We start from the raw sequence: 12791 nt of genomic DNA, 5'->3' as shown, positions 1-12791 counted from the left end.
TGGGAGTTCTTTGGAAGGAATGATGCTAAAGCTGAAACTCCAGTACTTTGGCCACCTCACGCGAAGAGGTGACTCATTGGAAAAGACTCTGATGCTGGGAGGGATTGGGGACAGGAGAAGGGGACAACAGAGGATCAGATGGCTGGATGGCATCACTGACTCGATGGACCTGAGTCTGAGTGAACTCCAGGAGTTGGTGATGGACAGGGAGGCCTGGCGTGCTGCGATTCATGGGGTCGCAAGGGTCAGACACGACTGAGCGACTGAACTGAACTGAAAATGATGGTTGTACTAAATAAAAAGTGATATTTATATTTTTAATTAGTAATAAATATGGTTTACCATTCCTTGCTTTCTAGAAACTTTTCAGGATCTCTCATTCTCAGTTTCCATAAGATGCTTGCAAATTTATTTTTACTTTGTTAGATAATAGACATATAAAGAAGGCAATTAATAAAAAGAAACCTACCCTCATTCCAAAAGTTTCATATTTTCCAAGTTTTAGGATTCTCAGTTAATCCCATTTCTTGAACCCCTTCATTCCCAGTCCCAGATATGAAAAATATATACTTGAGATTAAAAACCCTGTGCAAACTTTAATCTATTAGATAAACAAAACTAAATATTTCTCAAGCTCTTCTCTAACATAGACCTCCTATTATAACTTAATACAGGAGTACTTCTGGTCCAAGTTTTTTATCTTCATCTCAGTGATGTCCCTTTAACACAAACAGGAGTAGAGTTGTTTGCCTCTGTTTTATTTCTCATGTTTAAGGTTGCATCCAAAACTGACATAAATCTCCAGTTTTGTTTTCCTAAATCTCCAGTTTCTTCTTTATAAGAATGGCTAAGAACTACATTTACGTAAACTGAGAATTCCCTGGCAGCCCAGTGGTTAGGACTCAGTGCTTTCACAGCCCATAGGCTGGGGTTTCATCCCAGGTCAAGATCCAGCAAGACATGTGGTGGGGCCAAAAGAAAAAAGAAAAGAACTACATTCACAAAACCCCAAACTCTAATAGCTACAGAGATGATGTACTAAATTTTAGTTGTAGGATAGGTAATATTTTATCTATTAGCTTACTAAGATCCACAATACTTTCAGAACTATTCCAGGTATCCAAGAACCTGGTTTAACGTAAAGAGAACCTTTTAAAATCAAAAGTACCTTCATAAGATAAGCAAGTAAGAAAACTTTAAAACTCTACTTCTACATCAAGTCAACACTCAGCAAATAAAAATTGGGCACTTACTACATATGAAGGCATTATTGACACCCTGTAAGACCCGGGAGATACTGATATACCGTTTTGTTTTGTTTTGTTTTGTTTGGCCTGTGCTGCGCATTTTGTGGGATCTTAGTCCTCTGACGAGGGATTGAACCTAGGGCCTTGGCAGTGACAGCGCACAGTCCTAACCACTGGACCACCAGGGTATCCTCGATAAACTGTATTTATATAGCAATAACAATTAATTTTTTACTATTAGAATAATTCTGTACTTTAACAAATACTCTTTAATCCAAAGATCATTCATCTATCTAATCTACAAATCATTTAACTTGGGAGAAAATGCTTAATCAAGAAAATAATGACAGTGAGTTTAAAATAGAAACCATGCCTACCAATCTCACTGATGCTTTTCAGCTCTTATCTCTTTGGATGTGAGAAAATCTCCATGATGTTCCCACTTCCTTAAGGAGTTTTAACTGTCATTTAGAGAAAGTTATAAAGGAATCATTTATAAATTAATGGAATAATATGCATGATTATGAATTCTCTGACATTGTCAAGCATTTTCCATTTGCAATTAAAGTATATGGTTATCCCCACCAATTTTATTCTTAGGTATATTCCCAAGAAAATTAAAAAATTATGTACAGAAAAAGTAGTACAAAAATGTTCAGAGTTGTATTATTCATTATAGCCAAAAAGTGGAAATAACCTAAATGCCCATCAATTAATGAATGGACAAACAGAATGTAGTATATCCAAACAACAGAATATTATCCGGCCATAAAACAAGGAACGAAGTACTAAATGATACAACACGGGTGTATCTTGAAAACATTATGCTAAGTGAAAGAAACAAACAAAAAAGCCAAGTATTGTTTAACCCCACTTATAAGAAATGTCCAGAATAGATGAATCCATAGAAGTAGAAAGTAGATTAGTGTTTGCCAGGGGCTGGAGGAATGGGAAGTGAGTGCTAATGGTTATGTGGTTTCTTTTTAGGGTGATGTAAATGTTCTGAAATTATAAAGTGGCTATATAAGGTGAATATACGAAAACAACTGGATTGTGTACTTTAAAATGGTAAACTTTTTAGCATGAGAATTATATCTCAATAAAGCTGTAAAGTATATGGTGATTAAAACCTAAGTTTTGAATTTCTAAAAGAAGACCATATTCTGCTAAAAGGTGATAGGGTCCAATAAACCTTGTATACCAATTATCCTGAAAATTCCTTTTGAACCAAAATCTTTGTTTCAAAATATCATTCTTACTATAGCTATAAAACAGAAAACAGAATAATTTTTTAAACGTAAATATATTTAAAAAATTAAAACACCTAAGAAATGCAATCTATACATATGAAAAAGTAAAATATTTATATGCATAGCAAGTAGTAGCAACATCATTCATAAGCAGCAGTTAGTGTTTATTTTCCCCATATTTTGGTTTAACACCATAGTGGTAGTTTATTCTTTTTAGGGAAATTGCATATGGTACATATAGCATATTATGAGTAAGTTATAGAAGACTGTGTAATTGGAAAATTAATTCCAAGTAACAATATTTCCTCTAAAAACACATTTATTATCAAACAAATTATCCTTAACTAATGGACAATAAAATGTACCTATAATTTATTAAGTCCAAGATATATAGTTAATTTGCATAAAATTATATGTGGCATTTTAAAAACAACCTATTTCTAAAATATCAGTAATTCAGGCAATTGGGATTTCCACAGGAGATAAATTGCCATTAATTTCCTTTTTATGAAGAAAAGGTCTGTCTTAAGAATATTATAACTATGTTATTAAGAAATGCTACAGCATACTTTAAAAATCAAAATGGTGAAATATATGTATTAGGATACTCTTTTATGGGTACCAGCCCTATAGCAGCATTTCATATGATTTTAATCTAGTTAACCAGATTTCCAAGTAACTTGGGTTCTTCTTTACTAGAAGTACCTATCACATGTATAGTTAAGAATTTAAATTTCCATTATAAACGAGAAGCTATCACACTTACAGTGTAAATATATATGAAATAAAGTACTTGGATAGCCTGGTACTTTATTAGAAATACATCTATTAACTCCACAGAAATGAATTTTACATGTACGCAAAATACTAAAAAATTCTGACTTGGGAGAAATGAAATAAAATACAGTGAGTGGTTTTCTCTTCATCTCTAACTGCAAAAATCCCTTTTGCCTTTTTATTTGACCCGTCTCTATTCATGCAATGTAATGAACCCTCAAAATAATTTACATGTCTTTATACAGAATTCACATCTACATCAGTAAATGGCCAGTCCTTTTATATTTTCAGTGCCTTATCAAAATATGGTTAACAAAGTTTTTCATTCTATGAGGCAGGAAGATGTTTCCTAAGTACTTCTTTGGACGATGAGGATATAGTATCCGGGAAGGAAACCTCAAATTCTATTAGAAGGTCACCACGTTGGTCAGGATTTTTCGGGAATGGTAGCCCATATCCAATAATTCTTCGCCTCATTCCAGGTTTCACAATATCATTTATTGTCATAGGTATGGTTCTTCCATCCATGGTTGGCACATTAATTGAGCAGCCGCACAATGCCTAAAATGAACCAAATAAAATTAACAAACTTCAAAATATAAAAGTCTAAACCAGCTGTAAAGAATGATTCTAAGGTAAACTTTTAACCTCCAAAAGAATATCAATAATTTTAAGACTTTTTCCCCATTAGAAAGTCCCTTCAGGACACACAAAATCAGATAGTTTACAAAAGAAGGAAAGGAGAAGGGGAAGGAAAGGAAAAGGAAAAAGGAAAAGAGGAGGAAAGAATGTCTTTCACATTGTCCTAGAATGAAATGAATTGTTTGAGGCTGCTATTACAACATTCAAGTTGCAAGGATGGAATGGGAGAAAAGAAGAGGGAGAAATTAAGAACCAGAAAGAAAAAGATAGGAGCAACTACATACTTCTCCAGAGTGAAAACGTTAGGACAATATATTCATTGTTTCAGTCAGTAAATATTTACTGAGTACCATATATGCCATATATTTCTGCTAGATGCTGAACATATAGGGACCATGAACACAGACCCTACCTCAAGGAATGCACAAAGAATTCAGAAGCAAACCAGTAATTATAACTTTACAGTATAAAGTTGTCAGAGAAGTATGTACAGAATTCTTGTCTGAGACAAAGGGCACCCAATGTACTCCCTTAGCTTCTGGGAATACAGATTGCTTGAGGTAAGCACTGGACCATTAGTAAGTGTTGAGGTAGAACAAGGAACAGCAGTGTTCCATAGAGGACAACTCAGACAAAGACAGAGGTATACAAGATAATAATATATCAAACTTAGGGAAATGTATACACATGTATGGGTAGAAATTAGATTAAAAACAATCTGTTACTTTAAGCTAAAGAGTTTAGACTTTATGGTAGATGCTCTATGAAGTTATTTAAGAATTTTAAGCAGGGAACTGACATGGGCATATTTGCAGGATTATAATCCAATTTGAGAAACAGTGCCTAAAAGTAGAATAAATACAAACTAATGTATTAAAGCAGTACCCTCGTAACTTATTTTGTCTTTTAATGCCTTGTTTGTTATATAATTATTAACTCAAGTTAACAACTTTGGAAGAAATCTTATACATGGACTAAGGTAATGAGATTACAATGCAGATTTGACAAACTGCGAAAACAAAGTACAGATAATCCATACTAGGTAGGCCTCACAGTATATAATCTCGTCAGCACTTAAAACCGGCATTTAAATTGTTAGTATAAATAACTAAACTTAGAAATATTATCCACAAAAGAGGCAAAATAGTAGTACTACTTTAGAGGGTTCTTATGAAAATTTTAAGAATGCTTGTGTAGTAAACATCAATGTTTGCTATTATTTAGGTAAATTCTCAAAGATTACATGCATAATTCTGTTTGGTTTCAGAATCCGATATCCTACTAACTTACCTCTCGTAAACTAATTTTAGCAGTATAAATTATATTTGACCCATCCCTTTTGAATTTGGGGTGATCTTTATCTTTAATGACAAAAACAATGTCTGCTGGAATACTAGTTGGTGTTTCATCTCCTTCCCTTGGAAAAGTAATTTTGGTGCCTTCTTTCCACCCTTTTTTAATCTCGATGGTGAGAATTTTGTCCTCAGTTCTGTAACTCCTCCCGTCAGGGTTTAACCTCTTCCGAGAAATCTTCATTCGTTTGGTACAACCACTATATATTTCTTCAAGTGATACTCTAAGTTCATGAATAACTGGAGGATCTTGTTTGAGGCGGGATGGCCCCACAGAATTCCTGTCTCTTGGATATCCATTCATGCTGAATCCAAAGGCGCCAAAAGGATCTCCATCTACTTCCATTTCATCAGAATCTCTACCACCACCCATCCGTCTTCCAAAGAAAATTTCAAAGGGGTTGGAACCTCCAAAAAATGCTGCAAATGTGGCATGAGGATCACCATGAAAGGTGTACCGGAAGGTACCTCCTTGTCCATCAGTACCTCCTGCTCCTCCTTTCAACCCTAAATGAGAAGATAAGCATGGTGAGAAAAATACTTACAACTCTTGAAAGTTAAACTTTTAAAAATATACTCATAAATATATTACTCATAAACTTTGGCTAACTTAGGTTGCTACTTATTAATATTGGTCAGAAATGCCATTATAACTAAATACAAAACAGCCATATAACTACCAATCATTCCACCCTAAGTTAAAATTTTAGCTTTCAAATTCTTTCTCCAAATCCCCATCTTTAACAATAATTTATTTCCAACTCTTTGTTCCATGCAAAAAAAAGAAAATAAAAATTGGAAACCTCTTATAAGCTACTGGTTTGATGATCTAAAGTATATAAATTTAGGTTTTTAAAAAATGTCATTCAAAGGGTGGAGGGAGGGAAGGATTTGGGAGTTTGGGATTAGCAGATGCAAACTACGATATATAGGATGGATAAACAACAAGGTCCTATTGTATAACACAGAAACTATATTCAATATCCTGTGACAAACCATAATGGAAAAGATTATGTGCATGTATAACTGAATTACTTTGCTGCATAGCAGAAATTAATACAACACTGTAAATCAACTATATTTTAAATATAATTTTAAAAATAGCAAAGAAAAAAAAAAGATGTCAATCAAAAGGTCTTCAGTAATCAATGCAAACAAAATATATAACCTAAATCTTTGAGCACCATCATTATCAGTGAACACAAATCAGTGATGTAAAATGTCATATTCAAAATAACTATCTTTATTTCAGATCATCTTTCACTGCTTAAGAATTAAAATAGACCTCATTCATGGCAGAAAGGGAAAAAATTCCATTAACAAAATTTTAGACACTAAAATTACTATCCACATCCTAAATAATGAAATTTTTACCTAGGCATATCACATGATAGCATTAATTTCAACAGCATATAAAAAGAAAACTGAAATCATGAGCTGTGAACCCTTTTGACCTGTAAGACCTTTGGGCTGGTTATTCTTGTCTATTATGGACAACCTGCTTCCTACACCAAGACTCTTTGATCCTGTTCCCTAAGACTCAACTAAGCAATTAGTAGTTCACAAGAAATAACATATTTGAAACAGCATTTTCTACTACATAGTGACGAAAGATTCTACTAAAACCTACGGAACAACAGTATAGTGATTTTCTAAGGGATCGATAGTGACAAGGATTTATATCATTACAGTCTCAGCAAAGTTTCTGGATGATCCTTATGGGTATTCCTGACCAAGGAGACAAGCAGGAACAGAACCTAAAAATTATAAAACTGTAAAAAAAAAAAAAAAAAAAAACACATACCAAGAGAATTAAACTAAGAGGTTCAGATATGTTCATCAGTGAGTAATTTGAGGGCAGGAAATACATTTTATTCATTTTTGCACTGTTCATGCATACAGTTCTGAAAATGACGGCCACTCATGTTTGCTGAATAAAGGGAAGAACTAATTCTTAAAGTGTTCGAAAGAAACACTAAAATGTGTGCTCAGTGTCAAGACAGAGAAAAGGCAGAAACAAAAACAATATAAAGTATAATCACACATACACATATGAGAAATTTAATAGTAAAAAACTCTACTGAAGTCACTCAACATGCTTTCCCAGAGAGTTTAAAATTTTTTATTCTATTTGGCATCTTTCACTCAGGATATGCCTTGTAGAAAACAATGACAAGGATAAGTAGGACAAGAACTTTTAACAAACAGCTCATTCAAAACTCAACTTTCTCTAAATTTTAGTGGTATAGTTATAACTCCAAATGTTAAAAAAAAGCTAGTGGCAGATTTTTTTTTTTGAATGATAGAATATGTGTATAACTCAAGGTCATTACCAATGTGATTAAACCAATACTAAATTATTTCAATCACTCCATCTTTCATCCCACAGAGTATAACGATTTAACAGAGTTCATAAAGTAAACTGAGTAAACTAGCCTGCCCAACTGAACCCTTTACAAGACAAAATCTAAATGTTTTGGATGTATAACGGACTCATGAAAAGAAAGAATTACATTTTGTTATTACATCATGGGTTTGGCTTTTCCCTAAAAGCCCTTTGCCAAAAATGGTAACTCAATCAGGATTACTGAGTCCCTGAGAAGATTCACACACTGTCTGAACTGACATTCATCAAAGATAACAAACAGCCTCCAATAAAGCTTTGACACTAAACAGTCAACTGTGTACTACTGTGACTGAGAAAATCCTACCAAAATTCACACTAATATAACATGAATTATTATGCAAGTATCACTTGCGCTGCCCAGCACTTGAACAAGCCTGTCATCAACTATACAGTCAACTTTTCACTACGTACATTTTGATTGCTCATGGAAAATTTTAGTATGCAGCTAGACTACCTATGCTATCCAAAATTTTTTCTAAACACCATCATCACTTCGTGTGAGCAAGAAATGTACCCCAGAGTCAACATTTACTTATGTTGTACCAAGACTGCTATTATTTAAAACACAAGCAACCAACCAATTTGCAAAAAAAAAAAAATTATGTGTCTGGGATATTATTCATAACAATGATATCCATTTAATTAGTTGATTAAAGTTTATTAAAAGCAGCAGCGCTGGAGAAAAATTAGGACTTCAAGGAAAAAAATTATATGACTTTAATAACTTCTTTTAAGGAGATCTAATATGTAAAACTGGAGAAGGCAATGGCACCCCACTCCAGTACTCTTGCCTGGAAAATCCCATGGACGGAGGAGCCTGGTAGGCTGCATTCCATAGGGTCGCTAAGAGTTGGACATGACTGAGCGACCTCACTTTCACTTTTCACTTTCATGCATTGGAGAAGGAAATGGCAACCCACTCCAGTGTTCTTGCCTGGAGAATCCCAGGGACGGGGGAGCCTGGTGGGCTGCCATCTATGGGGTCGCACAGAGTTGGACACGACTGAAGCGACTTAGCAGCAGCAGCAGCAATATGTAAAAATCCAAATTTATAACAACACTTAGAGTTAACTAGCACAATGAGATTCTTTAAAGTTTTGATTCATAGAAATCCAATTTACTTTTTTAAATATATAGTAGATTGTTAATTAACTATATAAAGAACAGAAGCAGCAAACTAGTATAAAGATTAATAGCTAGTATAAAGATTAATGTACTAAACACAGATTTGATTATATAAATACTATCTTTAAGTATTTAAATTTTAAGTTATTGAGTGAAACATAAACAATAAAAAAAGGAAGATATGAAGAGAAAGAAATGTTAGAAAACTAGGCTACTATAAGGATGTGTTACTGAAAATCTGTTTTTAAGTCTTTTAATATGAAATTCTGTTGACATTCACAGAACAATTCAGAACTAAACCTAAAACTTTGGAGGAGAAATTAGATCAAAATCCAATTTCAAGTTTCAGTAGTCCTGTTTTTTGTTTTCAAATTATTCAACTATGGAGAAATGTCTCTATTATAAAACAATTTTATTTATTCCATACTATAAAAGTAACCCATTGTAAATATACCATTGGTCTTAGTCAAGTTATAGAACTGTGCACCCATCACCACAATCCAGTTATAAAACATTTCCATCAACCCAAAGAGTATTTTCATTTCTATTTGGAGTTAATCCTTGCTACCCCCTCTAGCTCTAGGCAACCACTGATCTATTTTGTCTATAAATTTGCCTTTTCCATGCATTTTATATAAATGGAATAATAGAATATGTAGTCATTTACATATGACTTCTAATGTTTGAGGTTATTTCATTTACAAAGCATGTTTTATTAACTCAGTCCTTTTAATTGCTAAGTTGTGTGTGTGTATACATATATACCACACTTCATTTATCCATTTACTAAAAGATGATGGCTTTCGGATATTTTCATTTGGGGCCATCACAAATGATGCTGCTATGAATACTCACGTACATGTCTTTGTGTGGACCTGTATTTTCATTTCTCTTTTATAGATTCCCAGGAGTGGAAATGCTGGGTCATATGGTAAATTTAAAACATCTCTTTTTTTATCTAGCTTTTTTAAAACCCAGCATTTAAAACTGTGGATATTAGACATTTTAAAAACACAAATATACTGGGATCACTGGCTCTCTTAAGTCCTAAATATATAAATTTAGCATGTTTAACTCATACAATTCTCAGTTCATGGTTTATTCCCACAGCTTCAGGTTGTAAAAGAGAATATAATAATTCAGGGGGAAAAGTGTACCAGGTAAATTAGCGTTTTGTTACTTCTAGAGAAACACAGAGGGCTATGCAACCAGGCCTGCAAGCATAAACAAATCAATGACAGGCAAAGAAACACAAATATTTTTCCACGTTTTAACAGTATACTTAATGAGATATTCTGAATAAAGGATAAATAATTATAATGCTTTTCTGTAAAGAATAATTTCTAAAACATAATAAAATAACTTTCATTTTAACTGTATTTTAAAGTAATATAAGTAGAAAATAGTATTTCTGAATAATATATTTCAATGCTTTAAAAAACTTATTCTTCCCTCACTATTACTTCTATTGCTTATATCAATTATCTAAAAGATTTGGGGTACATAGATGATCCTGTTTTAGTTTTTTAAAAATTCACTTCACTGATGACGCTCAGTAAAAATCAAACTGGAGGAATATAACTCAAGAAAAACACTATTAAGAGGTAATGTTAGGCCGAGAAAAATGTATCATTTGGTGACATGAAAATTCTGAAGATAAATATCCTTAGAAACACTGAATCTTATGGTTTAGTTATAGACAGATTTGGGCTGTTAGTGAGGTGTGGATTAAATCAATGGATATTTGCTTTTTCATGGGAATTCATAGTGTTATACCGTGTTTATAGATTTATTTACAAAATAACTTCAGAAAGAGTAGTATATAGCTAGTAGTATCTGAGAATCCTGCTTAGCTTTTGAGATGAAAGAAATCATAGTATTTTGAGTACGGCCATAAGGAACCAGCAGGACTGAACTGCCCACTACTTGCTTTTTTCAATCTTTACTTTGCAGGAACCTGACACCGCAGGTCCTCATAGCAGCAGAAACTGCAATTTGGGGCAACTCAGATCAAAAAGAAAAAGCATAACAAGAAAAAAAAACCAAAAACCTCTATACAATTACCCTAGATTTAACTTTTTAACTCAAAATACACAGTTACCACTTCAGTGTATTTTAAGATAGATTTTTAATTAGGGAAATTTAACATTAAATGCAATAAAGCAAAAAAAAAGTTTCATAACTACAGTGAATGATTTTAAAATAATATTTGGGGAAAAAATTAGTAATAACTTAATCCTGATATAAAAAGTTGAAATTATAGAACTTGTAAAAATTAAAATGTTCTTGTTGCTGTTAATTAGCAATTTTAAATCGTCTTACTTTACAGCTACATTTATATGGTGATGATGGACAATTTAAAATCCAGAATGATAAAAGGATAATCTTATATTTTACTCCCATTTACTGTATTCAACTAGTTTCAGATCTCACAATCCAAGAAACAAAAGTGTGGCAGGGAGAGGAAAGGGAAGTTATCATGCCTTCCTCTACACCTAGATAGTAAAATTTCAAAAGAAATAATGTTATCTTAAAGTAAATCAGTCATTGTTCTAAGAAGGTGGCCATTTTAGGTCAAAAATTGCATTTCTGAGATCTCATTTTCTTGGCACACAATTAGTGTTTACAATTAAGCTAAAAACTTGTTCTGGTATTTTATGACATCAGGAAAATTCTTTCCTCTCCAGGCAGAATGCCAAAAACAACTACAGCTAAATGCCTGGGCCTTCGGCTTCTCAGAGAGAAGATTCTGTCCTGTTTAATCTAAACTAGCTTTGTCATAAGAAAAAAGGCAAAAAACTTCTTTTGTTTTTGTGAATAAAATATAAACTACCCAGAGTTTGAACTGCCAATCTTAAGATTTTAAATGACCGAAGAATCTTTACTGTCTCTGGCAGAAAATTCATTAAAAAAAAAAAAAAAACAGGTTGCATAAGACTTTTGACACAATTTCTTAATGAGTATGGGAATTTAAGGTTTCTTTTCAAATACAATGTTAACAGTACAAATCTAATGGCAGAACATATATAGTGCACAAAATGTCAAAATCCAAAAAAGGACAAACAAGTACATTTCATTCATAGCTATGCAACATTCATTCATATGATCAGGGATGAAATCTTGCTTTTATCCATTATCTGTCTTTCTACTTTTGAAATGTCAGAGAATTTAATAACCAGAAAGCTGATAGAGAAAAAAGAGAGACAGAAAGATATACACTGAACTCTTACCTTCCTCCCCAAACTGATCATATATTTCTCTCTTTTTAGGATCACTCAATACTTCATAAGCTTCTGCGACCTCTTTAAATTTTTCCTCTGCCTGAGGAGATTTGTTCTTGTCCGGATGAAATCTGAGGGCTTGTTTTCGGTAAGCCTTTTTAATATCTTCATCTGAAGCTCCTTTTTCAATTCCCAAAATGCAATAATAGTCTTTCCCCATTTCGAGTGCCTTGAAATGAACTTAGATTTCCCTTTGTGAAAGAAAACAGCGTCCCCAGTCTTAGCAATACAATGATTCTAAGAAAAATAAACCAAGCTGGGTATTTTAAAAGTTAAAGCAAATCAGCAATTCAGCTTCGCTGTCTTAAGGCAGCAAGCAGACAGCGCCTCAGTATTTAATTCCTTCCCCAACGGCTCACTTACAGATAAATATACACTACACGGGAGACGGCCTCCTTCTAGATCCTCCCATTTTCACTACGTGTCTCTGCACTTTCTAGAACAGCAAATGCTACAGGACGTCACTTCCCCAGCTGCCTCTAGTACCGAGCTAGGTTTTCTCCTCCTCCACGATTAACTATTCATTTTCCTTCTGGCTCTACCATACTTGTTTCCTTTTTAAGAGGCCAAGTGGATTAAGAAACCAGTATTTCAGCACAGAATATCATAACTACACATTTACTTACTCCATTCTAAATGAAAAAGCAATAAAAAAAATAATTATAGCCATTAAGTATCTTATTAAAATTAGATATATACAAATAAAAATA

At 33.2% G+C, this 12791-nt stretch overlaps 1 protein-coding gene across 3 annotated transcripts in view; it reads right to left on the bottom strand.

Moving 5' to 3' along the window:
• Window positions 1–737: 737 nt before the first annotated feature.
• The window catches only part of DNAJB4 (DnaJ heat shock protein family (Hsp40) member B4), a 43455-nt gene continuing 31401 nt past the window's right edge, over window positions 738–12791 (bottom strand). For 2 of the 3 annotated variants that reach the window (XM_012174324.4, XM_060411158.1), the window contains exons 2-3: window positions 5207–5775; window positions 738–3835 (exon numbers count right to left, since the gene is read on the bottom strand). In XM_012174324.4, coding sequence (XP_012029714.1) covers window positions 3602–3835; window positions 5207–5641 — 669 coding nt within the window. In that variant the 5' untranslated portion in view covers window positions 5642–5775 and the 3' untranslated portion in view covers window positions 738–3601. Of the gene's footprint in view, window positions 3836–5206; window positions 5776–12030; window positions 12455–12791 lie in introns of those variants that run through there. The other variant, XM_027971422.3, reaches the window with a different exon arrangement.

The sequence above is a fragment of the Ovis aries genome, chromosome 1 (assembly GCF_016772045.2).
Source record: "Ovis aries strain OAR_USU_Benz2616 breed Rambouillet chromosome 1, ARS-UI_Ramb_v3.0, whole genome shotgun sequence".
Lineage (NCBI taxonomy): Eukaryota > Metazoa > Chordata > Mammalia > Artiodactyla > Bovidae > Ovis > Ovis aries.
The sequence above is the reverse complement of the archived record's forward strand: the minus strand, read 5'-3'. Positions and strand labels throughout refer to the sequence as shown.